Source organism: Pezoporus wallicus, unplaced genomic scaffold (assembly GCF_028554395.1).
Source record: "Pezoporus wallicus isolate ANWC-B61680 ecotype Strahan unplaced genomic scaffold, APGP_CSIRO_Pwel_v1 contig_3710, whole genome shotgun sequence".
NCBI lineage: Eukaryota > Metazoa > Chordata > Aves > Psittaciformes > Psittacidae > Pezoporus > Pezoporus wallicus.
In genome coordinates, this window is record NW_026640315.1 from 2,353,786 (window position 1) to 2,373,858 (window position 20,073).

The window sequence follows — 20,073 nt, forward strand, 5'->3', positions numbered from 1 at the left end:
GGTGTTTAGAGCTCAGATGAGCAATTTTTCTGTTCTGAATAAGCCTAACCATTCCTGCAGTCTAAAAACCAATGCTTAGCATTAAAAACTAGTGAAGAATTTTACCATTTAAATAGCTACTGAAGTTGCTGCTCTCTTTGCCTCCTTTCAATTCCTTGAGAACTTCTTCACGTGGTTCTGAACTGAATCTAACCCTTTGCCCACATACTAGGTATTCAAAGTGCCACTCGGAGCTTGAGCAGGAAGTTGGAAGTACAGTAGAACTATTCCTCGTGTACACATGGCAGAGCAAATATGGAGGCAGGTTTTCTGATAGTTTGACTTTTTTGGATTTAATATGCAGTGGTACAATATTCCTATCAAAATGAGAATTCCAAATTCCTTCACATGCATGTTCTGTCCTTTTCCGCATCTCCCCCATTTAGGCCTTGGGTGGATGGGTGTGACAGGGAGGGTGCTCAGCCAGCTCCCTCAGGCTGCACATAATTCAATTTGACGTAAATTGTGCATTGAAGCAGTAGTTTCACCCAAACTTGCTAACAATGGATAAATAAACCTCAGGATTTTATCTTTATAACATCCTCTTTTGTGGGTATATTTTTTTTCAAGCATCATCTGTTCCTTACAGCCAGAGGGACTCTATCCATTTAACATGTAGCCAAAACATTGTGGGCAGTGGAACAAGAGGCAAATCCTGCTCTCAAGTGTTGTGAAATCCTTGCATATTTAGCTTTTGCAATTTCATCAGAATTCAAAACTAACAGTTTCCTTTAGGGGAAAAAAAAAAGTCTCTCCATTAATCCCATCTGTCTCAGCACGACAGTGCTACACTTCTGGAATTTGCTTTTTGTCCAGTTTGCAAGAATGGCCACACATGAATCTGCTCTAAAAAGCAAATTCTGGCACAAAATAACAGCAACTAAAGAGAACTGCAATACACACATTGGTTTTACTGATATAAAAATGATTCCTTCACAATCAAGAGATTTTAATAGGGGCAGTGTGATGGCATGCAATGTTTGAATATAGTCACTATATGTGCATTATATAGTGCACTCATCGGAGCACGTGTCAGCTAAACCATAATGGACAATTTTCCAGGTGTTTTTAGCTAGGGCTTTGGGTTTTTTTTTTTTCCATGTCTTCTGTTTAAGACTCAACTGCCTGGGACAGGGATCATCTTAAACTGTAAGAGTTGCCAAGATGACACTGTGATGGCTTGGATGTGCTCATACTTGCATGTCAGGGAAGTGCACTGCCACCGCCTGGCGACCCATTCCGCTACTGCGGAGGAAAGAGGAAAGGCAGCACAGAAACTTCAGCACATAAAGGGCAAAAGGGTTTGCTTTAAAACAAAGAAAGAGTTTCAGAGCCTACACAGATTAACCCACCAGACACAATTTTGCCAGGGATTCCTGTTACATTTTCTGGTTCTGACATTACTAATACCATTTATCTACCTCTAAAAATTACAGAAGCTTGAAACCCGTATGTTCTGGTAAGCCCTGGAAATAACTGCAAGGTCATGGCATGTGTATCATATTCTGCAGCTGCAGAGATGTGCACATCAACATCTATATTTCATTGTTATGTGTTGGTTTTAGCTATCCTTACAGCAAGCTACCTCTGTGCGCAGTTATTTGGCTCTAACCAAACCCAGACATCTAAATGAAGTTACTGACAGTACAAGGTCATATTTCATCTTTTTGATCAAACCATTCCAGTTCTGCAACTTGCAGCAGTAGGACATAAAAACTGTTATTAAGCTTCCATTGAGGAAAAAACAACAGATCTATATATTAAAGATTTCCTATAATGAAAAAAATATTCCTGTATTACGTTAAAAACATATCCCAAGACAAAAGTGTTCCTTTTCCTTTTGGCATAGTTTCTTTTTAGAACCATTTATTAAAAATATCCACCAGTTCATCTGCTGCATGGCACAAAGACAGTCCGGGCAATTATTTACATTTGTTCATATTTCAGATTGTTCCATTTTCAATGCTGGATCCATTAACTGGAGGCTCCACAATCAGTCGTGGCTCTATCAGTGCATCCCACCTTTCAGTTATCTGAAAACAAAATACAGAGAATACTTAGTACACAAAAGCTGTACAGGCAGATGCAATTCATCCTACATTATTCTTTGTCTAGACTTGACCGGCAGCACGACTGAACAGAGATCACAAGATCCTTCCTGTGATTCATTGATCTTGATGAACCTCAACCTGACTGATGTCCTCATAAGGAGAGGTGCAGGTAAGGAAACCAGTGCCTGAACTGAATAACCTTGTAAGAACTGATACTCTACCTAGATGTGATGCTGTTTATTTTACTAGCAAAACCAAAAAGTTACAGTTCGATAACTGGTTTTGAACCTTGTTACTTGAGGAACATCCCAGAAGTGATTCTTATCTTGTAGTCATGAACATTCTTGCTAGAAAGGAACAATTCTTTTTCTTTTCATTTATTAAGCATATGTATTCTTACAAAGGAAACCTCACTGAGATGAACAGAGTCATAAAGCAGGGCATGTACCAGCTGTGCAAAACTTGAAACAGGCTTCAAAACAGGACACCCACGTACCTTTGTATCCTGAGGAATAGCGTACTCAATCAGTTCTGCTCCATCTGCAGACTGGTAAACCAGATCGAATTTCCCTGGCTCTTTTGCATCTTAAAAAACAAACAAACAACTTCATTAACTTTCAACAAAAATGTTTAAATGCTTTCCATATTTAGAAAGATAATCAAAACTTTTTTTTTTTTTTTTACTTAAATTGGGGGTTTGGGTTCATAACTGTAAAAGAAAATGTGAGGTAGAACTGAACACTACACACCAAAATGCAGGTAACGGTCTTACATGCATGAAGAAGTTAATCAACAATCTACTGCTAAATTTGAGAAAAATACTCAAATGATGATAATTCATTAATTCTGTGCTAAATGGCAACTCCAGTATTCACATCCAGTTTCAGAAACACTCAGGTTAAGTCTCTGAAGTGTACTTTGTCACTGCAGGGACTCAGTTCTAAAACCACTGAAGACAGTGGCTTCACTGACATCACCATTATAATCTACAATTTCCTCTGCAATTCCATATAATGATTTTAATTTTTTTTCAGGAAATAAAATCCCAACAGAGACAAGTTACTGACCACTCACACCGACTGGACAAATTACCTATAGATGAGTTACTGACCACTCACACTGACTGGACAAATTACCTATGAGCATCTTCAATACAACAAGCAAATGTTTGAACTTCTCCACTTAAACAGACTTTTGAGGATGAACTCAAGGAAATTGGAAATACTCCTAAAACATGACGTGTGCCTTGGATTAGCTGTTTTCCAAGTGGTGCATGTGACAACAAGCATTTGGTGTCCCAGGGTACATACGTTGTCCTGCTGATGGCGAAAGGATCTCAAGCTCGATCTGCTTTTTATCAGCATGCCAACTGATGATTTTTCCCTCCTTCATAAAGCAACAAAGAAAGAATCAGGTAAGATACACTTCAGCACTGGATAACCACTATGGTACTTGACCACAGGTAGACGAAGCTCTGTCAAATTTGGCTCTATATATACAATCTGCAAAGTGTTAAAGCTCAGCAATATGCAGCTACTGACATCAATAAAGTGATGTTATTCATGGACACTGGCTGTACTTTCAATCAGTACTTATCCAGGAACAGAGTCACCTGAAGTAGATACAAATTTTACTTGCACCAGTTTCAAGAATTTGCCTTGACTTCAGGCAGCAGTAGACTCAAATACAGCTGCATTCTTCTACTTGGTATTTTTGTCTTTTTTGAAATATTAATGATTATTAATAATGCTTTTTTAAAAAAAAAAACTTCTAGACCTTTCAAATTTTCAGCCAGTTTTGGGTTCTAGTTTTTTGTTTTACTGCTGCACCAGGAATAGCTTGTGGAGTCAACTGGATGAGAGGAAAAACACTGCACAACCTCAAAATATTTAAGTCTTACCTCACCTATAATAGTTTAGTGAGTGAATTACAGGAGGAAAGAAACCAGTACCTTATAGTCTGAAACTTCAGGACAGTAATTTTCAGTTAGTTCCAAGCGCTGTTGAAAGAAACACAAGTAATAAATTACAACTTTTCCAGATCCCTGATGATGCCACCTGTACCCAGAGAGTGTTTCTTCAGCAAGAGGAAAGTGCAAAAATCAGGTTTCGCACTCCTGGATCCTGATGCCAGTCACAGGCCCAGACAGTCTTCCAGGATTTACAGTTCCAAAGGATTTAGTTCAGGTCAGGCTGTGAGAGGAGATCAGGGAGATGGATCCCAGTCTCCTCAACCACACAGTGATTTATTTCATTTCCATTTACTTTTTTATTTTGCAGAAAACTATTTGTACGGTAAAATTTGCAATAACATTATAGAAACACTACAGAGAAATGGCATAGAGGTATCTTTCCTTTTTATAGCACCTAATTTTAATGCTGACTTTCCTTGAAACTTTTAAAAATGAACAAATAAGTAGGATGAAGACTCCTTCCCAACTCTTATACTTCTAGGGTAACAGCCCAGAACAATGCAAGATGAAATTCTTCAGTGTAAGCTTTTTGATGTCAGGACTATGTGATCTGTATCATGTCCTGCAAAACTTACCATGGCCCAAATGAAACCATTTTAGCCCACTAACGTTGAGTATTTCACAAGTTCCTTACCTTAAAGGCAATTCTTTGTCCCACTTGTGGTGGAGCAGCTAGAAGAGGTAACACACTATAGTCTCTCTTGGGGACCTCTACGGGATTCTGTGGAACGAACAGTAAATCCACTGATTTAATTACTGCACTAATAAACTGGAAGGCAAAGTAAGGATTGTAAGATGTTCTGAGAAGAATTACGGTACATATCTGAGTACTTTGCTTTGACAGACATAATACAATCACTTAAATATTGTTTCATAAACACTTCCTCAGGCTGCTGAATGAAGATACAGTAAATATCAGGTTTACTGAGTTAAGATCAGCCTTTATCCTATTAATCTATTAGAGTTTTTATGAATGACTCTCACCCTATGCAGTTTTTGTATAGTTAAAGCTGCAAGAGAAAGGTGACCTATGACTGTGTAAGTCACTCACCTGGACGAGAACAGAGGAGTTTGTCGCAGCTTCATTTAACTGCCTCTGCTTCTGGCCTTCACTGTTGTAGTTATAGAAGAAGCCAGGGTTGGCTCCTCTTCCAGGGCCTTGGCCCCTCATCACCCCACGATATCCACGGCCTCTAGGTCCTCTCCTGAAGTTATCCTCTCCTGTTCCATACCCCCTTCCACGCCCTGGGCTGGCAAGTGGTCCTTGAATACTGTTTGGCAATGTTTTGGAACAGTTTCTTGCTATGGAATTACTCAGTCCAGCATCTGCTGCAGACTTTTTAACGAGTGTTTCTGAACCTGAACTCTCAGACTGTGAGGAGGAGGCCTGTGCTTTCGGAGCCTTGGTGGTGCTGGGCAGTGGCTTTTCCTTTGCCATACTGCTGTGCGCTGCTGCCACCTTCTCATCCTCTGCACTCGAGTCAGAATCTGAACTAGAGGATGCGGATTTTTTAGCATTTTTACTAACTGCAGTCTTAGGGGAATTGGCAGCGCTGGGCTTTACAGTCACTTTATTAGCAACAACAGTTTTCACATCAGCACTTGCAGCAGCTTGGGATTTGTCTTTGGGAAGTGCTGACACTATAGGTTTACGGGAAGATTTATTTTGCTGTATGCTTGTTTCACTGCTGTCGCTGTCTGACGATGTGCTGGAGGGAGGGGAAGCTCCCACCCTCCTTTTTTTGGACTGTATTGGTTTCTTTGTGTTATTTTTACCATAATTTCGAGACGAGCTCTGATTTGCCAGTTCTGAATCCACCTTTGCTGCTGTGGCCTTTGTCTGTTTTCCATCCTTCTGTTTTGCTGCCAACTCCTTCTCTCTCCCTGTTTTTTTAAGCTTTTTGGATTGGCCAGAAGAGCTCTCTTCGTTACCTTCTGTGAGTCTGTTTCTTTCACTGGCTCCATCCTTTCTTTTTCTTTTCTTGTGCTTTTTATGAGAGTCCCAAATATCTACAGAGGCCTCCTCCCTACAAGAAGGATACTCTGAGCTATGTTTATGCTTTTTCTTTTTATGCCTGTGTTTTTCATTTAGAGAGAAGTCTTCTTCTTCCTTCTTTTGTCTATGCCTTTTTTTGTCTTCTGTTGGTGTATAGAAGAAGCCATCACCTATCTCTTCATACTCAGCCGCGGCGATCTCTTCCAATTTTACTCTGTCAAAAACAAACAATAGCCACTGTTCAGCACAATTAACGCCTTTTGCCATTCATTAGCAGCTCGGGTCGGCTTGTCTGCTGGTGGCTGCCCTCTCCCTCTATCGCTGGGGGGGTTCCCAACCCCTGGGCTCTCTCCATCCCATTTCAGACACCCCGGGTGTCTCGGGCTTTGGAGAACGGGGCTCCGCTCACCCCGGGGGGGGCACCGCCAGCCCCCTCCGTGTCCCGCCCCAAGCCTGCGAGGGGCCTCCTCCCACCCCGGTGCCGCGGCTCCGCTCTCCCGCTCGGGGCTCGCCCGGCGCAGCCCCCACCGTACCGGAGCGAGTCGTTGTCCCGCACGAGGCGGGCGCTCTCGGTGGGGGGCAGCAGCGCCCCTTCCAGGAAGAGGCTGAGGCGGGCCCGGCGGCTGAAGCCGAACCTGTGGCGGATGAGGCTGATGAGGTCGGTGACGAGGCGCACCCGGCCCGGCTCCAGCAGCAGCCAGCACAGCGCGCAGCCCGGGCTGCCCGGCGGCGGGTAGTCAAACACCAGCCGCAGCCGCACCGGGCCGCCGCCGGCCGCGGCCATCTTGGAAGGGAAGGAGGCGGGCCCGAGGAGGGTGAGGGGCGGGGCGAGAGGGCGACGGCGCCAAGTATGGGCCAAAAAGGGCGGGAGGTGCGCGGGCCTCGGCCGCGCCCCTTGAGGGCGGTTCGGGCTCCGGTCCCCGTGCATGTGACAGCGCGGGCGCCGGGAGCGGCCGGAGGGATGGGGCCGCTGCGAGCCGCGACGGCTGCGTCCGTGCTGCTGCTGGCGGCAGGTACGGGCTGGGGGACGGGACGGGACGGGGGGTTGTGTCCAGCCTTGTGCTGCGGCCCTGCCCCGGGCAGCGATGGAGCCACGGGCCCCGGGCATGGCACGTTCCGTCCTGTGGCCGCCGCTGGGCAGGGCCTGAGCAGGACGCGGTGAAGGGGGCGATAAAGGCGCTGTCCCGGTGGGAGCAGGTCGAGGTCCGGGCGGGCCGGGCCGTCGCTGTGTCTCTATCGGGGGCTTTCGTGCTCTTGGGGGGTCGCCTCCTGTCCCCGGCTGGCCGGGTCCGCGCTCCGGGGCCTCAGGAATGTGGGCATTCGGGTCCCTGTTGATTCACCTGGGCGAGAGAAGCTGCCCGCAAACCAGGGCGGCGCTTCCCATCGCTGTTGAATCCCGAGCTGTTGTCTGCGCTTCTGGACCCCATTCCCTTTGGCAGTGCAAGGGACACGGAGAGCCGTGTGTGTGAGGTTACTGCGGTGCTCAGGGGTGCTGGCTGCAGGGTTTCACCTCTGAGACCCCTCGGGTCAGGGGCTGTGAGGGGCAGAGCATCCCACAGGGCTGGTAACGAAAGTGTGGTGGTGTCCGTGCTGATAGAACATGGCCAGTCTGTGTCCTTTGGAGCAGCAAAGACTGACCACTGTGGCTTGAAAAAGTCTCTTTCTCTTGGGGACTGCTGTTGAGATCGGGAAGATTAAGGGATGTGGTTTCAAGGGGGTGTTTCTGCAGAAGTGCCCAGGTACTAGATGGAGAACAGCCTGGCAGTTTATGTTGGCGTGACTCTGATGACTTAATCGAGTTTAGGATTAGATCCTGGGTTCGTTTAGAAGTGACCTGTCTGTCTGTCCTGCATTCACTCTCCTTGGGGACTATACAGTAATTTGATCTTCCCAGAGACTGGGATCTAAGTGTTGGATCCCTGGCAGAGCGCAGGTGACCCTGGTGTGAGTTATTCCATCCTGTCTGGCAGGGCTGTGCTTTTGGCCCAGGACATAAAGACTTTAAATGTTTCCCTGATAGGAAACATCATCCTGGCCACTGGGCTGCTGTTCTGGCAGCAGCTGCAACGTCAGGCCCTGTTAATTAGGCATTTAATGACACACTTCATTCACTGGTGATAACTCAGTGTGTGGAGGTGTAACTATAGTCAGGTTCCTTATAGTATTGTTTTTTTAATGGAAGCACTTGTAGCTATCACCCCCAGGACTGCAGTGTGATGTGTTGGAACAAACCCAGTGGAAAGTCCAAAGCTGCCTTTTAACCTGGCTGATTCTTCTGATTCCCCTCACAGGTGCAGTTCTGAGGCAACCCCAAGAGCCCAAAGAGCTGTGGGGATATGTGCAAGTTCGAAGTAAGGCCCACATTTTCTGGTGGCTCTACTATGCAAACAACCCAACCAAAGACTTCACGGAATTACCCCTCATCTTGTGGCTTCAGGTAAGGTTTGGTGAAAGACACTTAAATGATAACATCTTTTATGATGGGTACCTTGTAGCTCAACAGAAACAGGATTCAAAATTGTTCAATTCTAAATGAGTCCCCTTGTGAATGAGGTAGAAATAATAAAGATATCATTCTGCAATTGTGGAGTGCCCCCAGATGCTCACCTGCCATCGGATAAATAACAGAAACAGAGGTTGTTCTCACCTTTTATTCAATAATAGTGCTTTTTGTGGCAGACTCTACAATTCTACTGTAGCATCCCAGCTTCCCTCCTGAAGAGCTTACAGTCTGAACAATATTCAGAGAGAGAGTAGGTAAAATAATCAGAGATCTAGAAAGATTTCTAAATGAAAACAAGTCAGAGAGACTCTGGTTATTTAGAGATTGGTCCCACTCAGTCACAGTTTGATAAAAGGCAGTGATGTGTGCTGCATGTTCACCTCCAGCAGTACATTTCAGAAGTTAATGTTGAATATAATGACTTGATGACTTGGTCTTTTTCTTTCTGGCTTATTTCTTCAGAGTGAAATGCACACACTGATAAAACTAATGGCTTGCAAACCTCTGTAGAGAGCCAACTTTTGCATTCCGTATTAAGGGAATAAGGGGAAAGGCTTTAAAGCTGCACTCATGTAGCATGCAACTTATTAGATGCTTTCACAAGTGGGTGATTGCTCCTCTTTAAGTTCTTTCAGAAATGGCATGTGTGCACATAATGAAAATCCACGAGGAAGAGATTTAATTTGCAGCTTTTCAAATTAACATGGAGTGCAAAAGCCATTTCTTTTAAATTTACAATCTGTTGTTGTACTTATTGGCTTGCTTTTCTTTTTCTCCTGTCTATCTATACCATGCTGCCTTTTAGCTTATTTGTCATTTGGTATTTCCCCACAGGGAGGTCCGGGATCTTCAGGCTGTGGATTTGGGAATTTTGAAGAGATTGGTCCATTAGACAGAGAAATGAAACCAAGAAACACAACCTGGGTATAGTAGAGAGTTCAGCTTCTAATTACTGATTGCAAATGCCTGTAGCTTGTGTAAGCAGATGGTTGCCATGCAAAAATGCACAGAACAGTTAATTTCACAGAAAAAGTTTAATAAAGGCAATAAAGTTTAAAGTTCACTTCAACTATAATATTTCGTCTTACAGTAGTGTGGTTAATAAATTGGTTTATAGGAATAGCCTTGCTAAGAACTGAAGAATAGACCTGTTAATGTGATTTTATGGAACACATCTGGGCTTCCATGAGGTTATGAATTGGAGGTGTCTGGGGAGCAGGGCAATTCTAGAAAGACGTTATTTAAGATCATGGCTTCACTGTGCACAGTCATAGATTCCTGACAGTGTAAAACCAGTGGCTTATAATTACAAGTCCAGTATGGCCTTCAAGGGAGAACAAATTACAGCTGCCTACGAAGGTGGCATTTTATTTAATGAAATGTATTTGTGCTCTGAACTACCAATAGTCTTAATTGCTCTGGGGTTCCCTAGGTTATGTGGGTGATCTGCCCTTGGGTCACTGGGATTTTTTGGGTGCTTTTCTTGCAAATGGAAAGACCTGATGTTGTCCCCCTTTATTTGTGAGCCTTCCTGCTTTGAGTCGTAGCTGATCTACTGGTTGTATTTGTACACTTGTAACTATACAACTCTAGCATTTGCTATAGTGATTTCATAAACACCCAGCAACCCAAAAGAAAAAGAATCTCTTATTTCACATTCTGACAGACAGTTCTGTTCCATTCTTTTTTGGACTTTCATCTAGTTTTAATGCAAGTTCTTTCAGGGCCAAAGATTTAGTGGCTCAGTTAATCATTTGTGTCATCAAAACTAAGGTTATTCCTGGTGCTGAACTGAGGTTTCATAACAAACCTTCTTTCTGCTTGTGTAGTTGCAGGCAGCCAGTATCTTATTTGTGGATAATCCTGTGGGCACTGGATTCAGTTATGTGGAAGATTGTAGCTTGTTTGCCAAAAACCTCTCCGCAGTAGTTTCTGATATGATGGTTTTTCTTGGAGAATTCTTCACAGGTAGAACAGAATTCCAGGTAAGTAAATTGAATTCTTGGTTAGAATTGTATTTTGTCTTGCGTTTAAACAGATCTCAAAAAGAATTAGTGAACAGACTTCCAGATGGGCAGTGTTTGCTCCCAGGTATTGTGCATCTGATGGGAGTCAGTGCGGGTATACTTCCTACAGTTCAAAAGCTGTGTCTTGAATTTGGTGCTAGTTAGAGAAGCAGTGTGGTGGGCTATTGTCTGTCAAGCATGTAGGATCATGGCTCTTTGTCGTGCTAAAATACTGAAGTGCCGGCTACCAAAGCTGCCCAGTAACTCCCTAGGATGTAACAGGACTCTTATCTGCAGTTTAGAATTGGAAATGTAGCTCATGTTTGATAGTGATGGGTGAACAGCCGGTGCCTGGGTTCTGTGGGGAACTGTTGTAGGTTCTTCTGCCCTCTGCCCAATGGGTTCATTGTGTGGCTTCTCTCTCTCTCCAGACCATCCCATTTTACATATTTTCTGAATCCTATGGAGGCAAAATGGCTGCTGGCATTGCATTAGAGCTGCATAGGGTGAGTAGCTGGAGGATGCAGTTTGCTTTTCACTTTAAGACGTGGTGTTCTCAAAGTACTTGTGTTTCCTGAAATACGCTGTCCCTGTCGCCTCATTCAGACTGCTGCTTTTTTTTTTTCACTTTACAGAAAACTGATTCTAGAATCACAAATATCTACTAAAAGTTGATTTGTTTGTTTGTGGTTTTTGTTATTTTCCACCAAGGCTGTTCAAAAAGGGACCATAAAGTGCAATTTTATGGGAACTGCTCTTGGAGACTCATGGATTTCTCCTTTGGGTACGTTTAAAAATCCTCAGTCTGTGTGTGGTTTGTTGCTTTGTTTTTGGGGGGCTTTTTCTTAAATATTCCATGGGTACTTAGAGTCAAGAATGCCTGCACTGCCTTCAGTGAATGAAACCTCTAGAGAGTCTGGTAAATCAGAAGGAAATACTTCACCATTGCACGCTGTGATTGAAGAATCTACCTTTAGAGCATATCTAGACTATGAAAAGTCAGAAAGCAAAGTCAGCGAGGAGTATACTTGCATTTGAAATGGGGTGGTTGTGAAATGTCTCTGTGCATTTCTACAGCCCCTGAGGTGTTTTGGTAGGAGTACTGCACTTAAAATGTGGCCACGAGATGTTTCACAAGGTTACAGCTGAGGTTTTTCCTTTCTTTTCACAAGAAGACCTTGTGCTGAAGAGCTGATGTGCTCACAGACCTGTAAGAGATAGCGGGGGTGTGTCTGGTGGAGGACAAAACAGATTAAAGGACTCTTGGTCCTTCAGTGACATTAGCAAGGACAGGCTTCACTGATTCCCCACAGCATGGGACAATATCAAGCAAATATCTGTCTCTTATCAACTGATCCTTGAGCCCTTATAAACAAACTTGTTATAAACCAGATTTCATTTATTAACTAGATCCTTTTATCCCCCTGTAACTTTTGCAAACAGATCAGTTTAGATAATGCCCATTCACTTGTCAGATCTCTCCCCTGTATTCTGGCAATGTGCTGCAGTGTTGGGGTGAGAACACTTTGGTAAGAGCATGTCTATTGCTTTAAATAGATTTTACTGATAAATGTTTGGGGGTTAAGGGTGTTGCAATGTGTTTGTTGGTCCTCAGGGTTTGTAAAGAACCTGCTCTGCAGCATGTAGCCTTTGGGCTAAACTGAGCTGACAGTACCTTTTTACTGATGAAATCACCTCCATATATTTTTGTCACAATCCTTCTTGCTACAAAAAAGGAAAAATAAAGGAAATTTTATGTTAAAAACTTAAATGTTTGAAATTTGTTCTGTTTCTTTAGACTCTGTCCTGTCTTGGGGGCCCTACCTTTACAGCACCGTAAGTACCTTCTTCAACTCTCAGTCCACACCTGCTTACTTGTTACTGCCAAACAGTATAAATGGATGTTGATTTTAAGGTTAGCTCTTAGCCAGAATAAAACCTCCAATGCATGGAGACCGTTAGTGAGAAATGCATGTGAGTTATAATTAAAGCTGTCCTCTTTTGTGTTTGTCTTCCAGTCTCTCCTTGATGATAATGGTCTAGCAGAGGTGACTGCTGTCGCCAAAGAAATAATGGATGCAATAAATAAAAATGAATATGGGCTGGCCACTGAGCTCTGGGGCAAGGCTGAAGGTGTCATTGAAGAGGTGAGATCTTCTTTGAGCAGCATTAGTAACTAACTGGTGCCTCGGGAGGCCACGATTTCAGTTTCTTCTTTCTATGAATGCTGGGTTGGCCTGAGTTCTCCAGCCATTTTTATCAGTGTTTGTTTTATCCCAGTGCTGATGTAAAAGAGCTGTTTGCTGTGCACCACCGAGAGATTGTAAGGGGCAGTGGGTAGGGTGACACACAGGGGCTCACAGTATTGCATCAAGGTTTCAGCTTGGAATATCACTTACATAGATGCCTAATCTTTAGCGTACCGCTAGTCCCACTGATGTCTATAGAACCCAGTTTCAACTTCCATGAGCTGTGTCTCCTTGAAAGCTTTGCTTTGAATACTGAAAACTGCATCTAGCAATACACAAATTTCATTAAGCATAGATCTCTAAAGAACTACAATAGGTGCTCAGGATGGGAAGGAACCTCAAGTTATGCCCTGTTACTATGGGTTACTTATCTTGTTACATAAAAAGTCCCAGCTTAAAAGTTTTGCTCTTGTTTTTCCTGTTGAAGAGTTGCTCCAAAAAAATCTCATTCTTCCTTGTGTTTTTGTTTAAGTAAGGCTCTGGCTTCTGCAAATGGGAACACTAATCTGGAGCTGCTTTTCTTGCTTTTTTCTTTAATGATTTGTTTCGTTTCAGAACGGGTACTGCCTTGCATGTAGCTGGTTTCACTTCTTATGGTTTGGAACAAACTTGTGGTTCCCATTTTGCCTTCCTCTTCAAGTCTGCTTGTCTTCTCCTCCCCATTGCAGTATCATTGTCAGGGTGCAGGCACTCCAGTTCTTCTAGGGTTACTGATTTATGTAAAAACTGAATAAAGCAGGACTTCAAGAATCGCAAGTAACTTCTCTAATGGTAAAACTGGTCACACTTGTCCTTTGCATGCTGTCAGCCTTATTGCCATTCTTCAGTTCTTGGACATGTCCAGCAGTTCCAAGAGAAGGGTGGCTGGTAGTTATCATCATGTTCTTGAGGAAGCAGTTTAGATTTTGCAGGGTTGTAGGGTGGGAGGATGTTGAGCAAGAGGCAGCATCAGCCTAGACTAGCTCTAGCAGCAGAGACCATCTGAAAGCATCATCTGGCACTGCAGCTCTCTCTAATGAGCAGTAGAATCTGCAGTCATTTGCAGGGTGTTAGGCCTCCTGTAGTTTCACATCCGTTTAGGAGAAGTAAACAGCATCTCTGGCACAGCCCATGCGTGAACAATGCAGATGTGAGAAATCTTTTCCCCGCTTCTCAGAGCAAATGTAGAACCCAGGCTGCTTCGTAAGTACCTTCCTGACGTGTAGGTAAAGTGGCAGGTCACAGGGTCCTTAATTTAAGATTTACTTACCTCTTTCTGTGTTGTTGAAATTATCTTGTGTTTTCAGAACACAGACAATGTGAACTTTTATAACATCATGACTAAAGACGTTCCAGAAATGAAATCAAATGAACAAGGAAATCTCCATCTCAGTAAGTTGCTTTTATGTATTTGAGCTTCTGAGCTTCACCTTCAGCTCTTAGTGGGAACAGCCTCAGTTTTAGCACATCCTTAAAATGGGGCTTTCTGTTCCAGAGGATATTGGTACTCCTGAGCAGAACTTGTTTGCCTTTACATAAATAGGAATGTGGAACAACCCTCTTATAGATTACAGCTCCACCTATACATCCTACACAAATGACACCAAGGAATTAGAATAATTGCAACATAGTTTTATGACCTTGAAGTTACTTCCTCTTAATGTCTTTCATTTCTGTCTTCAAGCTAGGACACAAAATGTCTCATCAATATAAATAGTCTCATTAGACTCTCTTGCTCCATGATGCTTATGCATCAATGTGAAAACACATAATTTCTGTCAAGGTCTTTATCTCCTTCTGTTGGCTTCAGCTGGGAAGGTGAATAGCACAGTTAAAAGCATTGCAGCTTAAAAGTAACTGGTCTCTTGAGGAGAGGAAAACTGTGTCTGTGCCAAGAGGCTAAAGCTGGTCCCCTGAAAAGTGCTGCGTTAGCTAAATGTAGAAATGGATTCTGTATCACCCCCTGACGTAAGTAAGGGTTGACATCAATGGCTTCTTATAAAAGTAAGCAAATCTCTCTCTCTGGTGTTGTGTTTTCATTAGAAAAGACTTTGGCCATGACTGTAGCACTGAAAGTTGCTACCTGTGCAGGTTGACTGGGTTAAATGTGCCACTAATCCAAGTGTGTTCTCTCTTCTTCAGCGGGACTTTACCAGCGCCATGTCAGAAATATGCACAAGGACAGCCTAAATGAGCTGATGAATGGACCCATCAGAAAAAAGCTAAAAATTATACCTGACTGTGTGAAATGGGGAGGTACTTTCCTGTCTGCTGTGTGCATCTAATGAGTCCATTATTGCTGTTTACAGTATCACAGGCTGTAGGAAGATGCTTCACTGTAGTAAGCAGTCACATTCAATTGTCATTATCCTTGGGCCTAAGAAGAGGATTTACTCTCAGAAATGGACATGTGATGGGGCAGGCCTGTAGGAGCAGATGTGGTTCTGATTCTGCTGCTTGTATCTATCTTTAGCCAAGCAGCTAAAAATTCAGGGGAAGGAAGAAGATCCTCAGTATCTCAGCAACTGTTTTCTGTCTTTCATGCAATTTTTGTCAGTTTTTCTCTGCCAGAAATCTGGCATCATGTAATGCTGCATGGTGTGGAGGGGAGGGTGTAAAACAGAAAGGAGGCTTAAAGGGTTGATGCCAGTATGCTGCATGTGTATAGTAGCAGCCAGAAGCTACACTGCTGTCTGTGAGCTCCAGTGGGAGCATGACTGCTTTCTGGTTCTCTTTAGTTCCTCAGACTGATAAATCACTGGCTGCCACTTTGGGCTAGGACTGTTTTATGCAGCCATGAACTCCAGTTTAGGACTCTTCACCAATTGCTTTTGTCCCAGCAAGGAGATGACATTATTCATCAGTTAAAATTTGTCTTCTTTCTGGTTCCATCCAGGTCAGTCCAGAGAGGTCTTCGAGAACATGGCTGAGGACTTCATGAGACCTGTCATCGATATCGTTGATCAGCTTTTGGCAGCCAATGTCAATGTTACAGTCTATAATGGGCAGCTGGATCTCATTGTTGACACCATGGGTAAGGAGCTTCTTGACTGAGATTTGGAACAGAACATGTGACAAATAGAATATACAGTTGCAGTAATATTGGTACTTGGATTTCTCCAGTCTTCTGTGTAAATGTCCTATTCAACTGGCTACACTTAAAATACTACAATAATAAATGAGCAGCTCTTAGTATGTTTTGTTTACGTCCCTCTGAGGGAGGCAATTCCTTCACCTCCATTATACAGTTTGGAATTGGATCTGTAACATCAATAATTGCTTGTTTCAGTCAAGTCTGTACGTATGGAGGTAGCCCATAATTCAGTTAATTCTTTTGAATAGACGCATACGTATATGTGTATGCTCATTCATAAATGAAGAATGAGGATAGATGACTAGTCACATGGAGGTTATCCTCTCTTCTGCTGTGGCTTGACAATCCTGTTCTCCTGGGGCAAAGGTCATAAATCTGGCTACAGGTTTGAGCACAATCCAGGTCAGCCCTCACTAAGTGGCCTGTGGCAGAGGCACGGTGCCAGGTTAGATGGAACAAGGGTGTTGGTAACTAAACAGGGGGGGTGCAGTTGAAGAGGGGTCATACCTGCAGTAATGTGTGTAGGCTCCTGCACATCTTGACCCCTCAAGGCCTTTGCTGTCCCTTGCTGCTTGTAGATTGTAGGCTTGATCAAGTGGCAGTTTGGAGCCAGGCCAAGTGTTGCTGAAATGCCTCCTTCTGCAAGACTGCTGTGTTCTCTTCCATTCACCTTTTCTTATTGATTTAAATAATCTGTACATACATGTTTCTGTGTCGTGAAGGGCTGCATCCTTTGTGTCTGATATTCAACTGAGATATTCAGATGCCCTTCATGAACGATGTAGCAATCAATAAATCAGAAACCAGCATATTTAGGCTGTTAGAATAGATTAGCAGTTAGTGGTACTCCAATTTATTACATTTTGAGCTAAAACTGAGCTGCAGTTAACATAAATTTTCCCAGTAGCTCAGAGGTAGGCTAAAGCTTTGTCTCCAGTGGTGTCCTGGAATTGATCTTTTTGGTCTCTTAACCTCTGCCTTGTATAGCAGGCTCTTTGTGATGAGTGGCTGCAGCAAACAGAGAAGCAGTGTCTCTTCTGATTCCCAGACAGGGAACTTGGTGTGGCTGATCCTCCTCTGTGGCAGGACATTCAAGGTGTTTGAGGAGTAAAGCAGAATGGCTAGGGCTGTGCAGAGCCTTTAAGAGTCACATGCTCAACTTGTGCCATCATAAGTCCATATCACTTACATCTTCACTGTTTGCTTTTTAGCCTTCTCCCTCCATTGGTTTATTGCAGCTAGTTCTGAACGCAGCCTTGATCATTTCCTCAGGCACAGCAAAATTGGGTTTAGAATTTGAGCACACACAGACTTTCTGCTGACTCTGCTGTATTGGTATCTAGTGGGCATCAGCTGAACTGGGACTCACGAATTGCTATGACAGTATCTGTAATCAAGTCTATCTCTTACTTCTAACAGGCCAGGAGGCATGGATCCGGAAACTGAAATGGCCTAATCTGAAGCAGTTCAGCCAGCAGAGGTGGAAAGCGCTCTATGTGTCTCCAGAATCCACTGAGACAGCTGCTTTCCACAAGGCCTATGAGAATTTTGCTTTCTTCTGGATTCTTAAGGCTGGGCACATGGTAAATAATATACGTTACCGGCAAGAAAACTGAAGATGAATATGTGCTTGCTGTCTGCTTCCTTATAGCAGCTGCTTACTGTGTGCTCTCCTCTCTGTGATAGGTACCGTCTGATCAAGGAGAGATGGCACTGAAAATGGTCAGAATGGTGACCCAGCAGGAGCACTAGGGAAGGGGAGCCCAGCTGGAATGGCTTCCTGCCAAGTGTCAGTGTTCCTGCAGGCACGAATCCGGAACAATGAGGTGCAGGAGAAGCAGTGGCCGTTTGGACACAGCCTCTCTGATCTTGCCGATAGTGTGCGCAATTTTGTTTACGGAAAAGTGTTTTTATTCCTTGGATGAGTTGTTGCTTTTGCATTTGTAAGCTGTGATTTGCTGCCTTCACACTGTTCATCGTGACTTTTCCAGAGGGAAATCCACTGTCATAACTAGGTCTGAGCCTTTGCCTTTGATTTGGAAGTATTTTGTGCTTTTGTAAAAAGCTGCACTTTCCTGAATTCTCTCTTCTCTGTTCATACACCAAGACTAAAACTGATTTGAGTCCTGACAGACTTGCTGTTTGCTCCTATCTGAGGGCTAACCTGTGTCATGAAGCTATGAAACGTTCCTTCCTTTGTCCTGAGACCTCTGCTTCAATCACCTGGCTGGATTACAAGCCGAAGACGTTGAGATGCCAGGGTAGAGGACCTTCCCAAGAGGAATCACGGTCCATCTCATCTTGCTGAGGTGTCTGAGATAGGATCCAAGATTCTTCAGGCTTCCTGTGCTACGGAGAGAGGAAAAACACCCCCCACCACCCCCAGAGGAGGATTTGACCTTTTTCATCTGACCTTTTGGGTTTTGTTTTCATTCTCTTTGACAACAGTTACTCAGACTTTGCCTTAACACCTAAAGCACATCCAGCAGGATTTCCTGCTTTCCTGTATGCTGAAGCAGGAGCCCTGTTAATACTCTCAGTTTGCACAGAAGAGAGTCCTAATGGACAGAAGCTTCTTAAAACCAAAGCTAAGCCTGGAGAGTGGAAAGGAGAGCCCTACTTGAGCAATAACAGCATAGTTCTGAAAGAGAGTATCAGTGTTTAAAAGTAGGCTGTAGAAGCTAGAACCAATATCTTGATCCATGTTTTTCTATAACTTTAAGTCTTGCACAGACCTATTATTTTTAAACATTTATTTTTGTATAGTACACAGTCAAGAGGAGACTTGAGACATCATCTGACTTCAGCCGTGGAGCACAAAGTGACATGTTTGTTGGTGTCTGGGAGGCACAACAGCTTGTTCCAGCTGTCAGAATCCTAAATAAATCCTAAGCCCCTCAATTACTCCAGCAACTGAAACTGTCAGGAAACGTCAGATCATGTTGGCTTAGCCAGGACTGAGCCATACTGCAGTGTAAACGTATATGCAATAACCCAGCAGCTGGAGTACTGGCAACTAATAATTGCTTTCCTTCTTTGTGTTCTCTGCTTGACCTGTGTTCCCGAGGCCTTGAGCAAATCCAAGTTATCTTTTTTAAAATGTTTTTCAATAAATAGGTCTAATTCATCTCTCTGTGGCATCACATGGATTTCACTGCTTCAAAATCACATCTCTTTTGGTTTGGCTTTTCCATGTAAAGCCCCTGCCAATGGGACCAGACACAGACACACTTGAGAGGAAAGGTATGGATGTGTGCTCTCTCCCATGACTGCATTGCATGAGGAGGAGCACATGCACTGGGGACTGCAGCCCTCCTGTCCTATGCACAGAATGCACCCTTCAGAGCATGAAGGGCACCCAGGATGGCCAGGCAGAATCAAAACCAGCAGTTGTTTGTATGCGCTTGTTGAACATTAGATGAACAACAGGAAGGGGAGGTGTGTAAATCTGTATGTTTGCATTCTAGGAGTATTTCAAAATAGCTCACCAAGCAAGTAAGTATGAGCCTGGTTTTGGTTGGGATAGAGTTCATTTTTTTCATAATATATAGTATATAGGCAATGGTTTGGATTTGTGCTGGAAATAGTGTTGATAACAGAGGGATGTTTTAGTTACTGCTGAGCAGTGCTTAGGCAGTGTCAAGGCCTCTTCAGCCTCTCACCCCACCAGCAAGGAGCCTGGGGATGCACAATGATTGGGAAGGGGACACAGCCAGGACAACTGACCCAATGGATATTCCAAGTCATAAGACATCATGCTCAGCTTATAAAGCTCTGGAAGAAGGAAGGCGGGGATGTTGGGAGCGATGGCGTTTGTCTTCCCAAGTCATGGTTACATGTGATGAAGCTCTGCTGTCCTGGAGATGGCTGAACACCTTCCTGCCCATGGGAAACAGTGAATGAATTCCTCATTTTGCTTTGCTTGTGTGTGTGGCTTTTGCTTTACCTATTATACTGTTCATCTCAACCCACAAGTTTTCTCCCATTTAAACCACAACAGCAGTTTGAGTTGGCTTAAAGTCCTGAAACCTGTTGTATACAATACTTTGCATTATGCACAAACAACTAATTCTATAGGGTTTGATAGAGGGAAAGAATTGAGCAAATGGTATCTCCAGAAAGCAGCATTTACTGCTGTTCTTAGCTCCTTTATTAAATAGGATATGGATTTGCATTGCCTAGAG

At 43.6% G+C, this 20,073-nt stretch overlaps 2 protein-coding genes across 4 annotated transcripts; one reads left to right on the forward strand and one right to left on the reverse strand.

The window, feature by feature from the left end:
* Positions 1-1,938: 1,938 nt before the first annotated feature.
* On the reverse strand, positions 1,939-6,857 carry COIL (coilin). Its single transcript, XM_057418609.1, has 7 exons — positions 6,592-6,857; positions 5,114-6,272; positions 4,697-4,783; positions 4,042-4,089; positions 3,401-3,476; positions 2,587-2,675; positions 1,939-2,072 (listed from the first exon to the last, which is right to left on the reverse strand). Exons 1-7 carry the CDS (start codon positions 6,840-6,842, stop codon positions 1,983-1,985), a joined length of 1,800 nt encoding a protein of 599 aa, XP_057274592.1. The 5' UTR covers positions 6,843-6,857; the 3' UTR covers positions 1,939-1,982.
* On the forward strand, positions 3,365-19,016 carry SCPEP1 (serine carboxypeptidase 1). Of its 3 annotated transcripts, XM_057418614.1 has the most exons (14): positions 3,365-3,504; positions 4,131-4,276; positions 8,350-8,495; positions 9,396-9,485; positions 10,391-10,546; positions 10,999-11,073; positions 11,279-11,351; positions 12,366-12,403; positions 12,586-12,714; positions 14,103-14,187; positions 14,938-15,051; positions 15,692-15,829; positions 17,309-17,472; positions 17,576-19,016. In XM_057418614.1, exons 2-14 carry the CDS (start codon positions 4,138-4,140, stop codon positions 17,639-17,641), a joined length of 1,413 nt encoding a protein of 470 aa, XP_057274597.1. In that variant the 5' UTR covers positions 3,365-3,504; positions 4,131-4,137; the 3' UTR covers positions 17,642-19,016. The 3 variants fall into 3 exon arrangements, with proteins under 3 accessions (XP_057274597.1, XP_057274596.1, XP_057274598.1); XM_057418613.1 differs by lacking the exon at positions 3,365-3,504 and having other exon boundaries at positions 4,123-4,276; XM_057418615.1 differs by lacking the exons at positions 3,365-3,504; positions 4,131-4,276 and adding an exon at positions 7,003-7,071.
* Positions 19,017-20,073: the final 1,057 nt, after the last annotated feature.